The 24,878-nt window shown below is 37.5% G+C and overlaps 1 protein-coding gene across 1 annotated transcript; it reads left to right on the top strand.

The window, feature by feature from the left end:
• Positions 1-24,294, top strand: agpat5 (1-acylglycerol-3-phosphate O-acyltransferase 5 (lysophosphatidic acid acyltransferase, epsilon)). Its single transcript, XM_088933752.1, has 8 exons — positions 1-734; positions 5,969-6,038; positions 6,639-6,754; positions 6,929-7,018; positions 8,552-8,642; positions 10,966-11,127; positions 19,304-19,427; positions 20,671-24,294. Exons 1-8 carry the CDS (start codon positions 516-518, stop codon positions 20,894-20,896), a joined length of 1,098 nt encoding a protein of 365 aa, XP_088789878.1. The 5' UTR covers positions 1-515; the 3' UTR covers positions 20,897-24,294.
• Positions 24,295-24,878: the final 584 nt, after the last annotated feature.

The following is a 24,878-nucleotide window of genomic DNA, read 5'->3' on the forward strand; positions in this document are numbered from 1 at the left end:
GTAACACTTCCAACATGGTGTCCATGAGGAGGCGTGTGTGACTTTGTAGCAGGGAGTTCTTGGGGGTGTAAAAAATAAATACAAATAAATGTAATCGCGATTATTACTAGATTATAGTTGGGGAAAACAGCTACTTCTTTGTGGTGGGGAAAATGGGTCGGTATTCGGGTTTGTGTAAGACAGTATTAAAGTAATAATTTTTGTGATAACTTGTCGACTTCCATTATTTAAATCCATGGTATTATATTCTCTTTTATAAAGATTGTATTTTAGTTAGCTTTGCGTAGGGGGACTCCGTACGAATGCATATGTGAGAACAGCTGTGGGTGGACGGAAATTAACTGTCTCCATGTCGTTTAATAGGGTCTCTTCGGCGTGATCCTGGCTGTCAACTTTTCACAGTTCAGATAAGCCGAGACGAGCGAAAGGGAGGGCGGGCGAGTTTGGCTTCAGGAGATTAGGGTCAGGGTTGTTTCAGCGGTAGAGGAGCGCAGCCGGGCAGTTGTCTCTTGAAAATGCTGCTGTCCTTGGTTGTCCACACGTACTCTCTGCGGTACTGGTTTCCCGCCGCGGTGATGCTGGGGACTGCCCCCGCTTACCTGCTGTCCTGGGTCGCCTGGCGACTCCTGTCCTGTGTCCTGCCCTGCCGCTTCTATCACGCCATAGACGACCGGATCTACTCCGTTTATCAGAGCATGGTCCTGTTCTTCTTTGAGAATTACACGGGGGTGGAGGTGAGTTTTGAAATGATTGATCCTTCCGTTGATCTATTTATTTTTTTTGTCTTGTATCTTCATCTCCAGTATTGTGTGGACAGGAGGAGTACTTTTTGCGTCGCGTTGTGTTTAATCTATAATGTAATAATACCGTAGGAAGGGTCTGTTCATTTTCAGAAGCGGATTAATGCTGTTGCCGAAGTACCTAATCACAATTTAAAAGTTAGCCCAATCTGTAGTCGGGGTCTGTGAAAGTGATTCTGGATTTTACTTTTAAATTCATCTTGGTTTACCAAGAGGAAATGTATTGTCGACTAGTCAACTTGTAGTCGTAATGGTAAATCAAAAGTACAGTTTGCGATTACAGTTCCTGACACACCTAAAGCAACTATCTAGACTATGTAGGTGTGAGTGGAATAACGCAAACATTACTCAAGATGTATTCTGAGGGTGGCACACTCAGTCCGTCTATACAATGTGTGAACATGGACAGGGATTTGACCATTACGGTCTATTAATGATACGATTTTGGAAAACCAACTCGTTGTGTATTATATGAAGTTAACCTGCTTCATCGGAATCTCGCTAAATCTGGCCCTTTGATTTAAAGAAGAAAGAGCACCTGACAAGGCCACTCCATAGTCAGGACTCTTAGGCCTAATTACTGTCCGCCAGGCCTGTGTTGTGGAAACACAGCACTGAAGTTGCAGCCCGGCTAGGAATTCGTCTTTTTTTCTAGAAAAAAAAACTGTACCTAAAAATAAGTGTGAAATATTAAACTTGAATTTCACAGTCTACTAAAAATAGTTCACGGCGTGGGGAAATCGAAGTGATTTCTGAACCGCCTTACCTCTGTCCACTCTTGACAGGAGCCAAGATGTGTGGGCTTTGAGTGTCGTTGTTGTGCGGGGTCAGTGCTAATAATCCCTCTGAGTAAGGAGCCCACAGTTATACTGGCCAGGTGTAGGAAATCTTCACCGAGCTCAGATTTGTCGTTTTGGGGTAGTTGTAGTTACATTCGTCCCCTCCCCAGAAGCTAGTGAGCTACTACTCAGAGCAGCACTTGCAATAGAAATAGTGCATCTGCTTTGGAAACTAGGCTACCGTGTCTAATGCAGTGCCTGTCGGTTTTTCAACTTTGAGAAGCTGAAGGGGGTATACTGTACTCTCTGTTTTGAGTCGCGTCAGTTATTCCACATCTATGTTTAGTTAACATACTGTACATTTTACTATAGTTAGATCCACAGACTGGCAGGCTGTAGATGGTCTGTACATATGACAGCATCCCATCAAGTTTGCCTGCTGTTGGAAGACGTCTGTGGTGTTCGGCTCTTCAACCACGATTTCTTCTGTGCTTCGCGCGTTCATGTGTTACAAGTCCCCTTCGCGCGGTCACGAATTCGCCTGCGACTCTGAGTGGCTGTACGGACCTTGATGAAGTTTAGTCCTTTTTATTTACATTTTTTTTTTTTGTTTTAGAACATCTCTTAAGTTTAAAGAAGTTATTTTGAGTTATCCCGTGCGTATTGGCTACATGACATTGACATTCATATGAGTTTTTGAAGGGCTTAGTATGAGAGGTGCTATTCAGAATAGGGTGAAAGTACAGAATATTCAAATCAATTATGCAAAATACTAATAACGATATCTATGGAGGGGGCGTCCGTTATATCCAAATAAGACAAGTAGCTGTGTCCTTTGTACTATACAGTGAAATTGAATAGGTTGTTATTCTGAACCCCTTGAGCATAGGATTTCAGAAAGCTAGTAACTAGTAATAAGCGTTTGGCCTGCTGTATGCCATCACAACTGCTCCTGGCGAGCTTCAGGGTTGATATGTAGCTGTTGCTTGAATGGACTGACTCTAATAGGAATCAGAAGAAAAAGTCCATCTTAAATTCCTTCTTCGACTGGATTGCAGGAAAACCAAATGCCAATTATTCACACCTTACATCCAAGTATTCGTCTTTCCCGATATTAAGTGTTCAAATGTTATTAAATTGTCCTTTTATGGTTTGTGTGAGCCTGCTTTAGATATAACATTAAATTAACCAGTTTTATAGCCTGTTCAACACACTGGAATCTTAGAATAATTAATTCAACATAAGTTATTCTCTCCTGCGTCAATAATGTTTACGTTTTTTTTTCAGATTTTTTGGAGGGAAGACGGTTAGTACTTTGAATTGGATTTTAAAACAATAACCAAAAACTCATCAAAATGAAAAGAAAACGGGAAAATGTAATCATTTCCATATTCCCAGGCTTTGTGGCTTGGAGTTTGTAGAACAAGATTGAGTGTTGTAATTGAGTGTTGGAATTATTTGCTCACTAAGAAACATTTAGTATTTTCTCTGGTGTGGCTGTAAGGTATCTCTTGGTAAATAATGTAAGACATTGAGGGGGAGCTGCTAAATCTGTCCCTTTGACTATGTAATTAGACCAGTTAAAATGGTAGAAGATGATGTTACCTTCCAAGAACCGTCTCCTGCAACAGGAGCTTAAGCAGTATCTGTAGTGCGCTGTGTTACCTGTACAGCAGGTCTGAGATACTGGTGAGATTTCTGGTAGATACAAACATGAAGAGAAAAGGATTAATTTTGCCTAATATCCAGGGCAAATTCTCCTCAGGCTCTAGCTGGGACTCTGAAGTGGTGGCACGAAAACAGCTTTTCAAGGGTTGATTGTCTGTAAACATAATAGAAGCACCTCCATCCATTTTCTGAATGCTTCTTCCAGTTCCGAGTCGCAGGGCAGCCAGTGCCTATCCTCATAAGCAGTGGGCACAAGGCAGGAAACTCCCTGGAAGGGGCACCAGTCCATCGGGACACCAGGGCTATGTTCCTAAGAAGTCAATTACTCTACCAGCATGTTTTTGGAGTGTGGGAGGAAACCCACGCAAGCACGGGGAGAACATACAAACTCCACACAGATAACTTCCTACCGTCCAGAATTGAACCCAGGTTCCCAGTATAGCACCACAATATAATTATGTAGCTCACCAGAACATTTGAGCTACTACATTCTGGTATTAATTTAAGTTGAATGCATTTTGCAGATGTCTTACTGACAAGAAAAATTTAACAAAACATTCACATTTATTGCATTCAGTAAACTAGTAAATAGTTGTTTCAGACAGTGGGGCGTCAGTGTATGTGCTTGCAGCTGTATTTTGATATGCTAGGATGAGAGAATGTCCGGTAAGGAGGCATGTCATTGTTGATTAAGTATATTTTGACAATTTGTTCCACTTAGATTAGGGCATAATGTTATGAGATATCAAGTTTAGTTCCAGGTTTTGTTTTTCACCTTTGGTACACCCTTTTTATTCTTTTCATTTTTCTGAGTCATGGTAACTGGTACACTACAGGACTGAACAAAATCAAAAATGTTTCTATCTGGATAAACAGGATCAGCAATAGCAGGAAAAACGAGTTTGGAATGATGTGCCTCAGTGAGATCTCAATCAAATTAGTAACAGCATGATTGCTGTTTAGATTTGTTTTAGGGTACGTGTCCTGCATTCAAGACAAAAGTATAGTGGAAATTTATTTTTATTATTTTAAGCATAGGAACAGTATTTGTAGAACAGATGTGGATTTAAAAGAATGGAAAATTAGTCCCAGTCTTCCCCATCTTTTTTTTTTTGTTTAGCCTTGTGTCACCTCTGTCAGGGAGCATATTTGGGTCAAACAAGCATGATCTAACACTGGGCTTGACTTTACTTGATTGAATTGAGAGCCAGTTTTTGTGATCATCTTGTATCTAGAATGTCACTACTTCATATTCCCTGATGGTCAGTGAGTGGTATGTTGAAAGATGTTCTCCTTTTTTTCTAGAATGAGACCACTGGTGCATATGTTTAGAATTTGTACAGCTGCTAAGTCTTACGTACTGCTAAGGACCCAAACACAGCTGTGTTTCTCCATGTTCAGTTTTGGGATTTGGAATGAAAAATGTATTGCCCTGGCTGGGGAGGGGGAGGGCTTCTTAGGCAAGAAAAAGCTGATTGTCCTGAGACAGTGAGGACTAGATCTGTTTCATAGTCCGCAAATCTCTTCTGAGTACAGCTCAGCCTTTAAGGTGTGTGTGGGAGTCTAGGTCATTCTCCACAGAACACTTGTAAATTAATCTCGTATTCCACTGGTCTTCAGTTAAATAGTTTGCCTCAGTATTTACTTTGTGAAGCAGATGTTTGTTTCCTTATGATGTATCCGAGACGCTGATCATTGAGGATTATATCGTCAGTTCCACACTTTCGTACACGTTTCGATGTGTACTTGGTGGTGTAAATTTTCCTAACACTTTAATCTTGAAATGTGCAGTGGCATTCAGCAGTTCCACCAACCAGTTTAAGCTTTGACAAACAAAAGAATCATGATAGATGTGTAATGCCCGTATTAACGTATTGCATCAGTCCTTACTAACATTATGAGCACATGTACATAAATGATCTAATGATAAATTGATGTTTTAGTATAGTAAGGAGTATTAGTTCTTAATTTTGCAACAACAAAATGTATTCCAAGGCTCACTGTCAGCTGCAATAGTGATCACAGTGCACATCTGAATGGCCATTCCTGTTTCCTCTTGAGTTGATCTTGCTTAAGATGGGTAGACATTATGTTTGGCAGTTTGTCTTGCCACATGTTTTTGTCTTTTGTACCAGTTTGTACTGGTAACTCAGAGTACCAGTAAATACTACGCAAAGCAATTCATTCCTGGAAATTATTCCCAGTTGTAAAAAGTAAATATGGAATCCAAGCACCCATTGACTTCCAAACCTCAGCAGCATAGCCTTGCTGGAGATGAGCTCATCATCATTATTTGTTTAAGAAAATATACCTGGCTATGTATAAAACATTTTGAGGATTCAAATCTGCATTTGTGGGTTATTATCCGTAAAGATATTATTTCTATCAGTGAAGCATTCTAAATATTTGCTGTAACATGATACTGCAAATGTATTCCATCTAACCTTGTTAGGGAAGACAAGCCCTTCATACGGCCTGTAGTTTTGGAATGTCCAAAAAAGTATCCTGTTTTTTCCATTTTTAGTCATTTTAGACATTTTTGTGTCGAGTGTTGTTGAATGCTTTGGTTTCAGTGTTCATTACTTTCTTGCCTACAAGAGATGTTGAGCTATTTAGGTTTAGTGGTAAGTTATTAAGCTGCAGTTTCAGTCTATTACACAAGCTTTCGTATTGCTCCATATTGGAATGTTTTTTAACACACAATTTTTTATTTTATTGTAGGTGGTTATATATGGCGATATACCAAAGAAAAAAGAGAATGTGGTCTACCTGTCCAACCATCAGTGTACAGGTGTGTGTTTTAGTTCTTCATTTTCTCAAACTGCCTTAAACTTGGAAGCAGTTTTGTTTTGAGGGTTTTCAGACTTGTAATTTCCATACATTTTTGCTTTCCAGCCATGTGGCGTTTTGCCTGTATTACAGCTTGGATGTTTAAATCCTACTCAAATGTCTATTGAAACCGATCTAATAAAGACAAAGAGGTGTTTAAACTAGCTGAATATACTGTGACCTGTTTTTTTTTGGCTTTTTCACCTATGAATTTCTTATTTTGAAGACTTAATAGCGAAGGGCAAGTATTTTTATCTATTGGAGCAGAGAAAAAATAGGACTTTTTCATATTAACACGAAAGGCTTACAGTCCAGTACGTCCACAGTGCATTTTGCTTTTGAAGAACAATAATTTGGTCTCATTAGCGCTCTTAAAAGCTGACTCCATATTTTAAGGTCTGCATACTTTCCATCTTCCTTTGCAATAGTATTTTAACCAACACAAAGTTAAGTCTGTTGAGTGATTAATGTTCTTTTTAAAATGCTGTTTCTGCATATAATGGCATAAAGAAGATTCTGCCCATCTTTTCCTTCACTGTCTTGTGTTTTCTTTTTCTGGCAGTTGACTGGATAATTGCGGACATGCTAGCCATCAGACAGGATGCCCTGGGCCATGTGCGATATGTTTTAAAAGATGGACTGAGGTGGCTTCCTCTGTATGGATGGTACTTTTCTCAGGTATGCCACGCGAGCGATGTGCTGTATACAGAATATTCCCGCCGAAGAGGGCAAATGGCTCAGTGACAGGTGTTTTGGCCAGTGGGAATCCCTGAAATGTTACACTGTTATAGTGAAAATCAGGACTCGATATGTTGCAAAGACTCTGTGTAATGTTTATTTCTTGTTTCCCAGCATGGAGGCGTGTATGTGAAGCGTAGTGCCAAGTTTGATGAAAAAGCCATGAAAAACAAGCTCCTATCTCAAACAAAAATAGGAACTCCTGTAAGTATTCATGTTTGTTTCACTATGGCAATTCCTTAGCAGGACGTTGATTGTGTTTTTACAAATCAGGTCTTCATTCTTAAATGAGAAGCACAAGGTTATGCTCTGTGGGGTGTTATATTCCAGAAATCGTAAAGCACAGATCTCTTTCTGCCAGTTATGGAATGTACCAGTTTTTAGTAATGCATGCTCTGGCTGGAATCTCTCAACATAATAGAAATTCAGGCTTTTGCTACTTTCGAAAATTAAACATTAGCCATTTATGGAGATGTTTTTTTAAAAAAATAACCCAAAGCATTTTGTTTTAGAGGAATCTTTTTAATTTCATTGTTACCAAGGATTCCAAATTTAAAAATTGTTTCTTGTCTAAGTAATTAGAAGATTGTTTAAAAAGCATGGTATTTATAAATGAGGTAGTACAGTTGTTACTCAGATGTCAATCAGATTAATCATTGTGAATGTTGGTTTCGTGAATTAGCAGACATGCCTTCTAAAGATATTATTTTTTTCTATTTGTAAAAAGGTATTTCTTGCCAAATGACTTTTTCCCATGACACTTGGTGAGCTCCATGGCTCAATGACTGGGGACCTCTCCAGTGCGTTCTGCTAGATTACAGCCTTGTGTTTTCTATCTTGGGCTTACAATTTTACAGTTCATGTGACAACACTTGATGTATCCCAGTTGTTTCGTTTTTAAATAACTTGTTTGATTCGTAAGACATATAGGATATATTGTTTAAAAGCCAAGTATGATTGAGCTCAGTTGTTTGGTTTTATCTCAGTTCAGATCTTTTTGTTTTTTTGCACGTGATGGTAGGCTGGGTTAATCTTTACTGTATATGGATTTTCACATGGTCCCCTGATTTAAGCTAAAATTCTGAAAATGTAGCTAATTCCTTATTTATTTTGGTGATGCTTATATCCAAAGCAACTTGTATACATATATCATCCATGTGAAGTGCCCTGGGCAAGGGTATAACATCAGTATCTCCCCTGGGCTTGGATCTGATGAAATATCATTGAAACTTTACTAGATAAACTGATCCTCTAGATTTTTTTTGTTTACGGTGAATACACAATATTACTTTCTACAGTGCATAGAAAGCTCCTGGGTACTGTCCTGTAGAGCAACTATGATGATGTTTTTTGTATCTTTCGTAACCCTACAGATCAATATTTTGGAACACAGCAGTGCCGTTCATCTTGTGATTTAAATTTAATCCAAATGTCTGGTGTAATTCATTTCAACAGGGTACACAGTAGCTCAGCAATCCTTTTTTTTTAGTGAACATGTTCACACTCTATACTGCAGAGGAATTGCTAAATTCCTTTTACATGCAGACTGAAAGATTTTTCCAGTGTGACATGTAACATGAGTTCTAAAATTTCGTGTCTATTTACTGATATTTTAATTACAGTAACGTAAGTCTTGATTCGATATTATTGGTCCCAGGAAATAAATCCTGTCCACTCTCTTAAACCTGGGATCGACATGTATAAGCACTGTTATTTCTGCTTTTCTTTTCCTCCTAGATGTATCTTGTAATTTTCCCAGAAGGAACACGTTACAACCCAGACCTCCGAAAAGTGATAAGCGATAGTCAAGCTTTTGCAAAAAAAGAAGGTATGTCCTTAAAATAGTGCGATTCAAAGTCTCAGTCCTAGTTTCATTAATGAAGTAAGTGTAAAAATATTTTTTTCCCTTTTGCATCTTCATTGTGGAGCCAGTAAGTTGTAAATAGAACTTCACCAAATCTCCTTCAGCACCAAAGAACAATCCAACAATTGCCCACCTCAGTTTTGAAGGTCTATGCTGATGTAGTATTTTCATAATCAATTTCTCAAGAAGAGCAGGTCTGTGGTTTGACGGGGGCCTGACAGGGTACTTTCTATTTAGTTGGTTGGAAGGATTGATTTTACTTCAAAGACATTAAATTCCTTTTCTTGGTGTGGCTGGAGTTATCATTTTTGGTCATCAAGGCACATGTCGTTATACAGGATATGTCTGTACTGACACTGCACCCCCAGTCATAGTATGAAGCTGTTTATAAGTGGTTCCTTAGTAGATTTACAAATGAGACTGTGACATACAGTACTGGATATGATGTTTTAACTGGCCTCTACAATTTAGTGACCCAGTTGCAAATAACAAAATTGTCGTTTTCCCAGAACTTGGTACTGCAGCAGGGAATTGGGTGCAATTTATGTAGCTGTGGAGCAAGGTAACATTGTTTTAGTTCTAGTTTGCTTTGCTTGGCATTCGTAGCAAAATCTCATGACCTTAATGTTTGTTGATAGTGTTAGAATGAAACCTCTGTCAAAATTAAAACCAGTTTATGGATTTTATTCTTCACTGTTGTCAATGCACTACAGGCAGTTTGCCAGATCTCTAAAAGATCTCTCAAAACTTGAACCAGTGAATTGGTCTTAGTATAAAATATATATAAAATATATACTAAGTATTGACTTAAAATTATTTTGATTACTGACATGAGGAACAGTGTGATACATGTATAAATGTGACCAGAAGACTGGTAAAGTTAACGTAAGTAAGAGTAAGTTGTGGAATGTGTAATGTATGTGCTCGTACTCTAAACGTATTAATTTTTTCTGTGCGGAAAATGTTTTATCTTCTGAAGATCACACAAGTTTAAAACTAAAACATATACCACCTAACTAAATTTAGGCCATTTTAAAGAATTACTGTAAGACAGATGCACTGAGTCGGCCAGTACCTACACCTGCATGTAGTGTAAGATAGATGTTTTAGTAGAAGGCGAGGTAACGAGCGCCATAAATTTAATCCTTAATGTTGCTATATAGGGCTGTAAAACCTTTTAATCATTACAGCCATATAGGCTTTGAATGCCAAGTTCTATGTACAGTAATTAGAGTATATGTGAGATTGTCTTTGGAGCTGTTGTATGTCACATGATTGTTGGAGTACTAGATTGTGTGCCAATACGTAGAAGAGGTAAAATGTTTGTCAAAAGCTTTGAAATGTCCTCAAGTAATCATGTAACAGTTAAAGTTGCAGCTTGCTTTTGTGGTTCCAAAAGTGCTTTTGTGAACTTCCTGTTATTTTGTAATGGAGGGATATATGTAATTGTGAACATTGCTAAGACACTGAGCAGTGTATTAAGATTATTATCGCCACTTTTTCAGTATGTGTGCTGTAGAAAATGTACATTTGGAAGCTTGTGTTGACGTTGTTCCCTTCTATGATGGAAATTTAAGCAGCATGATACAACACGAGTCTGGCTATGTGAATCTCAGGACAAGTATTATCTACACCTTTAGTGGAAGTGTTTTTTTGCGGAAATTCAACTTATTTAGAAAAATATTTTGTTTGTATTTCTGAAAAGATTTTAAAAATATGCCATGTCGGTTCCATCAACATCAGGATGTGGTTGCTAGTTACAGTTGTCCCTGAGTTTGCTTGGCCCCCAAAATTTGTGGTTCTTGGCCTGAAATCCAACTGATAGTTTGTCCATGGAGAATAACTGCGCTACTAAAAAATGAGCTGTCAATTATGCACAGTGTATTTAAATCATGTACGCAGTGTACATACTCTGCGATCTAAAAAAATTTGGATGAAATGCAGAAATCATTATTCATTTGAAACAGGCTGGTGAAAAGTTGTGAATTTGCATTGCAGCACTGGGAACCACATACAAGACAGGAAACAAGAAGGTTTCCAAAGCACATTAATAAACCTGACAAAAATGATTGGACAGAAAGCAATGTATGGTAGAACTTAGGGGTAACGACTGACTTTCCTGTGTTGTCATTAAGACTCCACAGGGTACGTTTTTATTATCAGCTATATTTTCCAGATACATCCAGCCACCTCTGTCAAAGTGCTCATTAAACTTACGCTTGTGACATGCTGTGCGTCTGTTATATTCCACTCATATGATTTGTGTTCGGGTGTTTTTCATGTGAAGGACTTGCAGTTCTGAAGCACGTACTGACCCCCAGGATGAAAGCAGCCCATATAGCCATAGAGACGATGAAGGGTCACCTGGATGCTGTTTATGACGTCACCGTCGCGTACGAAGGAACTGTAGACGCCAGGGGTCAGAGGGGGACTGCACCTTCCATGCCAGGTAAATGCCTTGGAGAATTTTGATGACCATTATAAGTTTCTTCTGAGCTTGTCTTCTTTCTGGTGAGCACGTTCAATTTGTCATCATTTATTTCTGGTTGTTACAAGAATACATTGTTTGTTTAGCCTTTTCTTTGGTGGAATTGCATTAAACCTCTCACCCAGAACATACTGGGAAAAAAAGAGAAATTCTGTGGCAGTATTGTACACAATTCTGTGAGCGAAGAAATGATTGGATGCTGTCTGACTGCTGTCCGAAGGAACAAGAGGTTTTTACAGCAACAGTTTTCTTTTCTCCTTTATTCAGACATTTCCTGTGTAGCCTCAATGTTCGTGTATTCCACACACACTGTCCAGGGTGACAGCCCAGCGCTGAGTATACATTATTATTGCAGTAGTCAAGAGACTGTGTATCTTAGTTCCTCGGCAGCTGACAATGTATGCAAAGTTTATGTTAAGTACATGTACAAGGGAAATGGTAGATACAGCATGAAAGTACAGTAAAATTATAATGACAGTAAATCACATAGTTTGGTTTGTTTCTGCTGAATAAAATGTGATCTGTACAACTTTTTGGCAAAAGTTTTGATTGTTCCATTTTAAAGTATTTTTATTAGCTCCTTCTTTGCAGTGTATTGGAATCACTGCCATGTGGAAAAGTGAATGAATTAGAAAATTTCCAGATGGAGTTATAGTTATATTGTCCATCAGTATGTTTTTCTTATTTAGCATCCTTTCTGTGCAAATTATTTTTCTTACTTCTAAGGCTGAGAGACATCCTCAAACAGTCTGCAGTCCATTCCTTTACTTCACCCGTGTCTACAGACTAGGGTGATAGTCCAAATAATTCTGACTTTACCACTACAGTAAGTTACTAGATCAATTAAAAAAGAAAACTTGAATGGTCTATAGCTCTAAAGGACTGCAGTTCCTGACTTAATTGAACAAATTAACATCATTGCTGAAAAGCTCACATGAGCTCCCAGTCTTGATTAATACTGTAACTCACAAGAGGTGCTGCAATGGTGCCTTCCAGGACCAACAATGTAATGTTCAACCAATCTTCTCTGAAAATGTTTTCATTCACTCTTTTATTTTTATTTTATTCGTTTGGATGATATATCCAGAATGCCTGGATACGGTAATATGAAATTTCCTATGACATGGTAAAGAAGCAGGCTTGTCTGCTTTTCTCTTTTATTCCAGTAGAAATATTGCTCTTGATTTCAAGACGGCTTTGCCGACAAACACTACTTGCTAATTAACTTTGCATGCAGATCACGTTGGAACATTTCTGCGGTGAAATGTCTGCTGCACAACCTGTACTTATTCACTCGTACATCACAATTACATTAGTCATGACAGTGACTAGTGAGCAGGAAGGACCACATCCCATCACAGTTCGTGGGAACTCTTTCTCGCCATGGCGAGACCGGGGGTTTGCGACAACATAGCAACTTACAGTACTTTCACAAAGTTCACAATTTTGTGCTTAATTGGAAATTTGTAAAAATTTTCTATACTGTCAATTTACTTATTGTGTTGCTGAGATTTAATAACCGTTCTTAGGAATTGGGACTACAGTTCCCCTTTTAGTACAGTTTTTAATATTTTCATGATGTATTGAGATAACACACTGGATTGCCGCTTGAAAGCAAGGACTTCAGAGTTTGTGAGTGAGCTTTGTGATGCTTACTGGACTTTGATTGTCATCTGTTCCAAAAAATTGGGAGCTTTAAATATTGGTTTTGGCTTTAGAGTTGTTTTGAGTGGCATCCCTGTTCTTTTTTTGATCTTTGAAAAATGTGGTTTCTTTGCAGCATTGCAAATAAACTCCTAAGCTGTTTCCATCATTATCCAGCCTTCGTAAATTTCAGAATTCTAAAACTTTTTTAATGTGAAATTTCGTTCTTCAATTAGAATGATTGGGGTTAGTTCTGTGATTGGCTCCTGGTTTAATTTATCAAGCATTTTTAGTGGTTTCTAAGTTCATTATTTTGTTCTCATATATTGCAAATAACTGCATGAAGAATAAAAATAAGTGATCAGCAAATATTTATGCAACTTTTGTTTCCAACTTATATAAAGTATAAAAGCAAATTCATAATATCTTCTAATGGCATCATGATCTGATATGCATGTATTTGCGTTTTGTACTGCAAAGGCTGCATCATCAATAAAACCAAACGAGGACGGCAAGAAAGTTTTCCTTTGGTAAACCACTAGCCCAGAAAGATTTATACTTCAAGAGGTCTCTCAAGATAAAGGAAGAAAATCTCAGCTTTACCCAAAGCTACTCAAATCATCTCCAGTTCACTGGCAGCAATCCTATTTGCTCAAAACCTAGAATAACTGCTACTAAGAGTTTAAAACGTGCTTGAAACAAGCATCAAGGAAGCTTGAAAATGAGCTTGCCTAAAACTGCTGTAAATTGTGAAGTTTTTTTTATTAATGTCTTTAGGCAGAAAAAGGTCAACTGTTATGTGTACTTTGACTAATTGATAGCATTAACCAGAGGTTAGAAATAAGACTAACACCATGCTGGCCCGCTTTTGGGAAATTAAGTGTGATTCTACAAGGGGAGAGATGCCTTTTAAAGGATAGTCTTTGACTTATGTGTGCCACATGATTAGCATATAGCTGTAAAACCTGGTCTCCGTATGCAAAAATGATACAAAAGGTGGAGGCTGTGAGTTGTTAGATGAACCCAAATGCAGGACAAGAGGGAGAACAACAAAGTTGCTAGTTGCATTGCAGAGCAGTGAGGAGCATGCAGGCAAGCGAGGTACAGCTGAAACAGTTGATTCGAGGTCAAGGCAAAGTGTGATACAAACCCGGAGAGAGACTGAGCACAGAGCACTGCAGCACAGTGAAGGCGCGAGGGGAAGAGGTGTGTTGATGTACTTCGTCATCAAGCTGGAGTTCTCAGTGTAATTATGAAGAGAAGCGAGACCTTGTTTTGCTTCTTAAACCTAGTTAAACCCTTAAGCTACAAGTCACATATCAATATAGCTGTACAGGTTCTGTTGCAATGATACAAAAATGTGAGAAAATTAGTCAAAGTGTTTGGCTGTAGTCTCTTGGCAGCTTACTCTGGCTGGCTGCTGAAGTGTTAATTTCTTTCCGCGTATAAAATAATTGCTTATCGTTTATTTAGATTCATAGTTAAAAAATGGGATCCTAGCAGTGGAGATCCATTTCTGGTGATGTGAAAGATCAGGATTAGAGTTTTTTAGTAAGCACAGTGGGGGAGAGTAAGGTGTATTCTTTTTCAAAATAGTGTACAAATTAATGGAAGCTTGTTTCCTGTGCTTCTCCACATCTGGACACTCCCAAAATATGTAAAGTTTCTTTATTGCTTTGTGAGTAGAGTATACAAGGGACTACAGATAATTTTGAGATAACATCAGCAAAGTTCTATGCATTCTGTGGAACAAAATTTAAAGTGAATCATCTGACATTAAGAATTTTGGAAGCCACATCTGCTGGGACCATATACATTTAATTAATATTCACATCCCTGATCCAGAGAGTAATGTGTGTGCGGTTTACTGTATATGAAGGCTCTCATAGAAAAATGTAACTAGAGGAAACCTATTGTTTTCTTTTGCCCCTGAAATCTAGCAAATTATTCATTGGATGTGCAGATGACACAGGGATGTGTAGCAGAATAAGCTGAAAGTTTAAAAAAAAGAACGCCTTTTAAGATTCAGGATCTTGGAATAAACAAATGGCCATTCTTAAAGAATATCTGATTGTGTATCCTTTGTTAAGAGGCAGGTCTTGGGACTTGCTTGACTACTGCAGTGCTTTGCTGTTCAGTTGCTATCAATTGTTCTAAGTAGAGTTCTGTAGTCTGTTAGTGCTGTTGCCCAGACTTCCCATTAGCAACCCTGCTGTGCACACCAATCAACACATCTATTTGCATGTCAGACTTAGGGATACCTATCAGAATGGTTTATGCAACATTTTAATGCATCACTAAAACATGTTTCCACTTGAGGTGACTTTGTTCAGCCTTCAACATTCAGAATACAAGGAGGTGTCATTGTCCTGATTAGAGAGACTTATTCATTTCAGTGTTTTCCTTTCCTGATCCTCAGCACACTACGTCACCAGATCACCTGAGCCTGGGCAGCTTGCTCAAGTGAGGTGATTTTCTCATGATCAGAATGAATCGGAATAAAGCCAAGAACATTTAATCCATTTCCAAAATAGATATACGGGTTCTAACAACCTAGATGTATGAAGGATTTAGTTGAAAGCCAGAGTATATATACAGTCATGTATGTATACTGTAGATGTCTTAGTTGTATATTGTATTTTAATGTCCAATAAATTAACATTTGGCATTATAGTTAAAAGAAAAAAATCTAAATTAACTTTAGCATATACAGGAATTGCGTCAATGTCGTTAACAACTTTTTTTTTTCTTGTGGACCTTAAGGAAAACTGATGTAATCTTGCTTTTTAAATTACTGTGGTTGAGATAACCAAAACATTCTATACAATAAGCTTTGCTGAGATTAGCAGTAATTATATTCCTCGGAATAATTTAGAAATTGTAGTGGAGTAATCAAGATATTACGTTAATGGCGCAATGTTTTGTAAATCACAGGCTGCTTGAATGGTGTTTTCAACTAAATACAAAACAGTTCACGTCTCTTGCTTTGTACATTTAGTATTTAATAACCATTTCTTGATGGAAAAGTTTTTAGAACTAATTAAAAATAAACAATTTTAATATGGGAATTTTAATTTCATTCAGCTTCCTGTAAACAACGTTATGACGTGATGTTTTTGTGTAGTGTGAATTCTCACAGAGCTATACCGAAAGTTTTGAAGCTAAAAATGTGAAAACATCCTGTTATTGACCGGAATAAACATCAGTGGCATGCAAGGAAGAGAGAATTCGAAATTCTTTCTCACTCTTCCATTCATGACTCCCTTTTGTTTTGTATCTCTGTACAAAAGCCTTCATTTAATCTTGCATTGCATGACATTGGCAGGTGGTTTTTTGGTTTAATTACTACTAAAGCACTCTGTAATCTAAAGTGACACCCGGTGGTTAAAGGAAAAAAAGGCAGATGAGCTCAATCCGTATCAGTCCAGTCCTAATTAGATGGTAGGAACATTGTGGAGGTACTGATTTCCTAAGGTTGTTCAGCATGCATAAGTACACATATAGCTAGTTTAACAGCTTTGGTATTATTTATCTGCAGTATTTGCATTCATATGGAATGTGCAGCTTTCTTAAAATCTTCTTTTTAAATCGGCAGAAGAAATGATGGAATTGGTCAGCGATAACACTGATGTTCAGTTTTTATGACCAAGCTACAGGAGTAGTATTGCTGATCTTCTGAGTCAGGTCTTTGTGATTCCATTGTTTGCCCTTTTGGTCTGTTGATTTTTCTTTTTTTTAAAAAAAGAAATGACCTCCCAGTTTAGCCAATACAGTAATTAACTAATCGGAATCATTTTGTGAGCAAAAATTGCCACTTGGCCTGCCATGGTTTTTATGCAGTTTAACTGTATTATCTATAGAATGCTGATGATAGGCCAAAGGGTCATTGATGAGGAGGAACTACGTTTCCAGGCTTTGCTTCACCGTGAGGTTGGTGGCCTTGTGTGGGCAGGAAACTTAGTGCAGTGTTTCCCAACACTGAGGCAGTTTAAGTTGCGAGAGCAACCCAACAGGTGTGTAGCCATCGTGGTTTATGACAGAGCGACTGTGGCTCGGGTATGAATCATAGTTTGCACACAGTGATGTTTACCGTCCACGGTAGAAATGGGAGGGATTCATCCTGTAATGCGAACATTGACGGTGACCGCAAAGAAATGGCAGTCAGGTGGCCATCTCGTTTCCACAGAAGCCCGTTTTCTCCCACATTTGTCCTGTTGACACTATAACCATACTGATCAACTCTTGACTGGGAGCAGTGTGTCGTGGGTCACAATAGCCTTGAGTCATGTCATACTTGAAAAAGCTATTTGAGTAGGGAGCTGCGTCAGCATGTGTAGGGTTGCAGAGGCACAGGTGAAGGCTCATTCCCTGCAGTGAACGCGGTGTTTTGGCTCTGGGGCCTGGAATGCTCCTTTACTGTTCCTTTTGAAAAATGTATGGTGGATGAGAATAAACCTTTACATTTTCTTAACAACATTGGTTATCTGTCTCGGTATGGCCATGTGAATTGAATTAATTTTAAACTGCAGAAATTGGCAAACCTCTGTACCAGAGTTCTATTCCATGACCAGGACAGGGAAAAGTTTTGCGGAACGGCATGGCCTTGATTTATTAAAGCAGCTAGCAAGCAAAGTGGCTATAGCCTTTATTTTATTCTAATGCTAATTAGAATTTGCTAAGGAGTCCAATATGAAGACGGGATATAAAATTGCTAATAAAAAAAAGAAAAGAAGATCACTCTTTTTTCTTTTGTACTGCCAGCATGTACTTTATCCGGTCAGCAGTCCCTGTTCAGTTCATTCTGTTCTACTGCACAGACGAGCCAGGAAGTTGCAGCAGATTTTTTTGAACAACAGCAAAGTGTTGAAGTCGCCATGACCTCTGTCCCAAGTGTGGACTAGGTGGAGTGCAAATTGCAGGAATCTGTCACCTTTTATTGCAAGGCTTCAGCAATTAACCATAGGAGCAAGTCCTGACCATTTATTTTTTGATTGTAAAATGTTTTTGTAGAAATTGAAACACTGTCAAGTCAGTGTCGGTGTCTTCTATACAAGTAGATTCATAATGTCTTACTGCCTATACCGTGTTTGTAATAATACACATAAAATAACCAATACAGGGAGCTTTTATTGGAACATCCCCTAAAACAACTTTAGATTTTGCTTTGTCTGGTTAAGGAGTATCCAGATAGCAGATAGCTCACATACCTGCCACTCACTGTGGGTGATTGACCAGTCTCCTACTGTAGGTACTACTAGTGGGACATGTGGGCTTAATAAATACCATTTAGTTTACTTTCCTGGGAAACATCATCTTAGAGAGCAGAGCTTCGTGTTTTTCAAGGCCTATAAAATGCACTGGCTTTCATGGGAATGTAATCTATAAGAACACCAGTTTTGAGTTTAATATATCTTTTTAAAGAGGTATTTTTACTTTCAATAAACATCCACATTTTGCATATTTCTTGAATGTATTAAAATGCAGATTTAAGTGAAGTTCACCTCCAATGCATCTCCATTGAGGATGATTTGCTAGTACGTTTGTAGTGAACATATTGCTGCTTTAGATTCCTTCAGTGCTGAATTCATTTGTAAATTGGTCTTATAAACTGTTGCTAGTTCTATTCAGACATTTAAAGCAGTGCTACGCATTTGATATGTAAGTTTAAAGGGCAGATTGTTTACAGTTGAGTTTTGTTAGCCTTCCAGCTTAATATATGAAGTGTTCATTTAAGTTTTGCATTTTTTTGCAATTTAGAAATTCTTTTCATGTTGACATTCTCGCTTTGTGGTTTACAGAGCCATAGTCACAGAATGGCTGCAGCAAGGTTTGATTTTCTTAGCGTAATTGCTTGACCTCTGGGGAGGTTCAAGTGATGTGATGTTAAAGTTTATGGGACTGCCCTGTTTCTCATGAGGATATTGTGATAAAATCCAGCTGTTTCAGCTTGATACCATGTAACAGAACAAATTGCCCCCATCCACTAGGATGCATTAATGATTGTCCTAGAGATTGGATTAGTTGTATTCAAAATCTGGATGAATTGGATAATTAAAAGCATTTCCTTAGGGTCTTCACAAGAAACCTATGCTTTGTAAGTGAAAATAAGAAATGACCTAATTGTTTCAAAAACTGACACTAATTGTTAGGCGGTTTGTCATCCTTTCATTAACCAACTAAAATAAGCGGTGAAATGAACTAAAAACAGACTTCCTAAGATAGCCATCCGATCATACGTGACAAGTTTTTTGTGTGATCTTTTAATCTAACCTACGTCAAGTTCTTGATTCTGGCAGTCACAGAAGAGTGACCAAAGATTTGGTGTGACTTAATCAGTGTTTGCAGTGGTTCACAAGTTGATGATTTTTTTCGTGTCAAGGTATGTTCTAGAAACAATGCTAAATTGTTTTTGCTTTACTGAGCACATTTTCATATGCTGATGATTTGTCTTCAAAAACGGAGTTCTAATGTTTTTTTTTCCATGTTTTGTCAGAATTCCTGTGCAAGGAATGCCCCAGAGTTCATATTTATTTTGAAAGGGTGGATGTGAAAGAGGTTCCTCAAGAAACGTTGTTCTTTCGGCGATGGCTGCATGAGCGATTTGAGATTAAGGACAGGTGAGTTTATCTAAAACATTTACACAAAACAATGACCTTTATTTTACAAGATTCTTGTCTATGTGCACAGTTGTACAAACTAAAACCCCATTTTCAATCTGAATGGGAAACTGGAATCCTGAGATTAAGGGCAAACGTGTTTATTTAAGAAATATTTACACATAATGGTGACATTTATTTTGAAAGTTTACTAACTGCCTTGGAAAACATTCGCACAAACTAATCCGAAACTCCCATTTGCAATACACGTGTGAATGTGGAAGTCTTATTTACCTTTTTGTCAGATGTTGGAGTCTAGCTATGAAAAGATGGTGATACAATTAAAAAAGAAGATGTTAATATCTGTCAAGAAGGCTTTTGTGAGTGCAGTTTAACTATAATTTTATACAATCTTGAAATATAAAAAAATGTAATCTAGAACAATTGGTTTTCACCATATTGCTGTTCCAAATCTGCACTACTGAGGAAACTATCAAAGAGTCTATTTAGCAGTTTAAACTTCAAAAGCATTAGTTTGTTTTCCCCATTTTTGTCATGTTTCATTTCGCACTTCTCATGACTAAAGACCATAACTTCCATTATGGTGCATGTTTATATAACCCTTTTCCTGGTGTCACAATAGCTGGGATAGTTGTCTGAAAATCACAGTATTAAAGGCTTCTGATAAAACTGCTTTTTCACTAGCTTTAACACTTGCGTTTAGTAATTAAGCTTCTGACATTTAATTTTTAAAAGAATATCAATGAGTTGTATTTAACTATAGCCATCATGCCTCATATTTATTCAGTGTGATAAATGCATTATGTATTTGAGGGACATACTGTAATGTTTTCCCATAGTATTCATTTATTGATAGTTCTTGCGTGAATTACAGCATTAATTCTTTAATTCAGTTAAGGTGAACCTCACTTTAATTCATCCCAAAGTCATAAAAGATTAATAACTGCTTAAAAGGGATGTAGCACAATGTTTTTATACAAAGGGATTTATAATCATTGTACTCATTAGCCCATAATGGCTAATTTAAAAACGAAATCTGGTCATTTATTATAGTATTTTTACTTAGCAGTTATTATTGAATTATTCCTAACAGGACTGCATCACTTTCTGATCTTGATAGGGTTTCTGTTTGAGAACAGATCTCATCACCTTTACATTTTAAACGTTTGAGTGAGTGTAATTGCAGGTGATTTGAACTGGATGCATTGAAGAGAAGGTCAGAATGTGTTTTTCTCCCTGACAGGTTGCTGACTAGCTTTTACGAGTCTGAAGAGCCTGAAAAAAGGAACAAGTTTCCCGGAGAGAGTTGCAGATCCCCTCTGAGTATCAAGAAGACTTTGCCATCATTGCTCATTTTGGGTGGCCTTACTTTGCCAATGTTATTAACCGAGTCTGGACGGAAACTGTACATCAACACCTGGGTTTATGGGACTTTGGCAGGATGGCTGTGGGTTAATTTTAGGCCATAGGAGAAACAAAATCTGTAATGCAGTTTCTAACCTGTTTCAGAATGTCCAGCCCTCTTTCGTTCTTTAACTGGAGAAAGATTTTTTTTTTATAAGTTTCAAGCTTTAAAGACCTTTTACATATAGGTGGCTTACGGTGTACCTTTAACCTTGATAGATTTAGGGGGATAGCTTATCATTTTCTTTATTTGCAACTTTCTTGATCTTGATCTTTGTGCAAGTCGTATAAAATCCCAGCCAGTAAACCGTTCAGCATGTGGCTGGAATTTCTACAACGGAGCCAAATCCCAAATTCTGTTTTCCAAGTTCAGAAAGACCTACTGCTTAAAAATGGAAATTAAAAGGGTTCCATAAAACTTTCAGTGTTTTGAAATATTTATGGGTTTAGTTTAACAGTTTGTACATGGATTACTTTAGTCATTAAACTGCTAAACTGGCCTGCACTGATTAGCACTTAATGTAATTGAAAATGAGTTTATATCATTGTCACTCTTTAAACAGGTATGCCATTAACTTGCCAGGCAAGTTAAACAAGTCCAGGCTGTTCAACTTGCACATGAAATTTCCATCTTTTCTTTTAACAGTAAGGGATAACTGGTAAAAATCAATTGGTAAAGACGAGCTTTAAATGCTTCCAGGCATAGCTAATTGCTGGCAGGTTTTGTCATTTTTTGGGTTTTATTGTTTTTTTCAAAATCAGAAAAATGTGTCTTGATCTCATTAATCTGATTTCAGTGTTTGTGTGGTTAACACATGGCTTTAGTTAAATGCAATTGGTGGCAGCTGTCTAGTTCATTCAGTCTCAACTGTTTGAGATGCAAAATATAAATGTTTGTGTGTGCTTTTCAAATATTGTCGTACGGAAACATTTTGAAATTTGTTGCCATACCTGATATTAAGGAAAGTTCATGGAATTTAAAACTTATCAGTATATCTTATTTCATGACGGAAAATGTCTTATTTGCCATAGCGACTAAGATCCATAGGTTACTGCTTCCTTTTAAAGCTCATTTTTAAAGTACATGAGAGGCAGAATATCAAAAATGGAAATTTACCACCACGAATGGGTTTTTGTGTAACATGCATTTTACAGAAGTAGATTGATGGTCATTTCCCCTGCACCTTACTGAAAGTGAAAGAAAAGGGAGAGAAATGTGGTAATATATAATACGCCAAGTAAAGTGTATTGATGTCGCAGTTGCTGTTTTTCTTTATTTTTTAAGTATGTTTCATTATTTCATTACTTATTCCTTTTTGATATTTTTCCTGATCTCAATATGAGAAGTGATCGCTTTTTCAATAATGGCTTTTTTTAGAGCATGCGTGATTTGATGTTTTAAAGGGTTTTCTTTTTTTCGCTCTTAACTCACGCCATTAATAATGTAAGGTAGTGCTTTGAATGCTGATAAACTTCAGGAGCTTTACTTGCATATCATTTTATAGGATAAAACAAATGCTGAATTTGGAGCAGTACCACAAGAGTCAAGTATGGAAATTCTCAGCAAAATAAATTCAATCCAGTGTTAAATTATGGTCTTTATGCAATCTGTAGAAGTGAAAAAAGTTTATAAACTATCAGAAAAACTGATAGAAGCTATTTTAAAGTGCCATTTTGATTCAGAGAGTATGTGCCTTCTGCCCACATGGGGTCAATCCTCATCTTACATACTGAGGACAATCATAGCAGAAAACTATTTAGAGGCTACTAACAGCCAGAATTGTTTAATATGATAAATGTGCTGAAACTCCCTCTAGTGGACTAGTTATTATCATCATAGCACAGTCTGTAATTAATGTGTATTTTTAAGAAATTGTTTACAGTACGTTACACAAATAGGTTTGATTTACTATTATGAATCAGCCTTTTTACACTTGGAAGCCAAACAGTTCGTTTTTAATGGCATGTGCACGGCAAGCTCAATATTTGAAGGGAGGAACTAAAGTACAGGGGCTAGGTGAGGGGCGGTATTGATCATGCTTCTTTGATTATTGGTTTCATTCTATCTAAAAAGTCCCGGAGCAGAGAACTGACTCGTCTCCTTAAACTCATAGTGACCGCACTGAAGAGGAGGGTATCTCATAAGTGTATGGGCAGGCCCTTGTGTTCTTGCAGGTTTAGAAAAACCGCACAACTGCGGAGTGTAACCAGCTGTTAAATATTAAATGCCTGAACTGAAATCTCCCCCTTTTCAAACTATACATACAGTATGCTTAATGTGATCTGTCTACAGTATGTTGGTTATGAACCCCAAAATAAGATGGGCTCACTCACCCATTGCACTACCAAATCTTTATTGCCAATAGCGGCTTTTGCCTGACTCTTTTTTTTTTCCATGAAAAAATAAGATACAGAAGGATAACTGCCTACAGGTGGTCTCCCGACATTTGTAGCAGCTGTACTTGACTCGGAAAAACTACTACAAGACGCAGCAGAGCAGATTCTCCCTTCAGATGTTGCAATAGAAGTAATAGTAAATTTGACAGCTGCTTGTGTTTTGAGAGAGATCCTTTGAGTTTGTACAAGCAGCAGGTGCCAAGATGAATTCTGGGCAATGCACACTCCCTTCACAGTTGTCTATCCTTAAAAAAGAAAGAAAGAGAATTCTTATCGTTGCTTCTTGTGTTTATTTCAAATAAATCTGTAACCCAGAGATTAGATTGAGCCCATGTCATCCTCACCCTCACCCTCTGTGAGTTGATGGCTTTAAACATTTGACATAAGGTTGGCATGAAATGCAGAAACAGGTATGAATCTACAATGGTCAAGAGGGTTGAACCAGACCTTTTCTTTTGTTTAAATCATTTTTGTCATTTTATATGTGGAGTAAACAGACATCCGTCCTTCGGATGAGATGTAAAACCGAGGTCCTGACTCTCTGTGGTCATTAAAAATCCCAGGGCGTTTCTCGAAAAGAGTAGGGGTGTAACCCCGGCATCCTGGCCAAATTTCCCATTGGCCCTTACCAATCATGGCCTCCTGATAATCCCCATCTCTGAACTAGCTTCATCACTCTGCTCTCCTCTCCACTAATAGCTGAAGTGTGGTGAGCGTTCTGGCACACTATGGCTGCCGTTGCATCATCCAGGTGGGGCTGCACATTGGTGGTGGTGGAGGGGATCCCCATTACCTGTAAAGTGCTTTGAGTGGAGTGTCCAGAAAAGGCGCTATACAAGTGTAAGCAATTATTATTATTATTATTATTATCATCATCATGCATCCACAAGTAGAAAATGAATTCCACCTTGTTTCTGCTACTTACAGTACCTTTCTACAGTATTGTTGCTATTTTTGGTTTTGTTTATACTTAAATTCTGCTGCCTCTAAAATTGTTCATCATACCTTTTTTTGTAAATCACTTTCTGAACACATCATACATGATTTTTCAATAAACCATGTCAAATGAACACTGATATGCATTAACTTTATTGAATGCCATTTTAATAGTAAATTTTAGATGTCACACTGGCTTTTGTGAATTTTCTGTTTTCTTCTTCTTCACAAGCTTCAACTCTAAGAAATATTTAGTAAATTTTCAAAATTAAAATATTTTCCCAAATGCATGCATTTTCATTTCAAATGGTCAATTTCCCTGTCTACTTCTGCATACAATTTAGTTCAGAATTCATTACAAAATATTTCCACCCATAGTATGCAAATTAGATGTTTTATTTCTGTTTTCAAATAGTACTTGTCTACGCTTTTGCGGTAAATTGGAACAAATTAAATTTTTGTTCACTGTTGGATTTGGTCACAAGGTTATTTTTGTGCATGTTTACAGGCCATATACAGGCTTATATTTTCAGATCTTAATCGAACATCTGATCTTTTGGTCCCATTGGAAAAAATGTTTCTTCTAGTATAAATAGTTGTATTATATACTTCTCAGTTGAATATGTCCCTTATATACTTCACTGGCAGTGCAGCCAAGCTGTACTTTCAAGCAGCAGGTTGTGCCACACTGTGACTAACATCCTCAAACAGAAA

Source organism: Atractosteus spatula, chromosome 15 (genome assembly GCF_055471065.1).
Source record: "Atractosteus spatula isolate fAtrSpa1 chromosome 15, fAtrSpa1.hap1, whole genome shotgun sequence".
Lineage (NCBI taxonomy): Eukaryota > Metazoa > Chordata > Actinopteri > Semionotiformes > Lepisosteidae > Atractosteus > Atractosteus spatula.

Bases quoted from the DNA above. Each gene is read 5' to 3' on its own strand.
- agpat5 (XM_088933752.1), top strand. From the start codon at position 516: ATGCTGCTGTCCTTGGTTGTCCACACGTACTCTCTGCGGTACTGGTTT. The intron at 8,643-10,965 runs GTATGTCCTTAA...TTTCATGTGAAG, and splicing joins AGCTTTTGCAAAAAAAGAAG to GACTTGCAGTTCTGAAGCAC. The intron at 19,428-20,670 runs GTGAGTTTATCT...TCTCCCTGACAG, and splicing joins CGATTTGAGATTAAGGACAG to GTTGCTGACTAGCTTTTACG.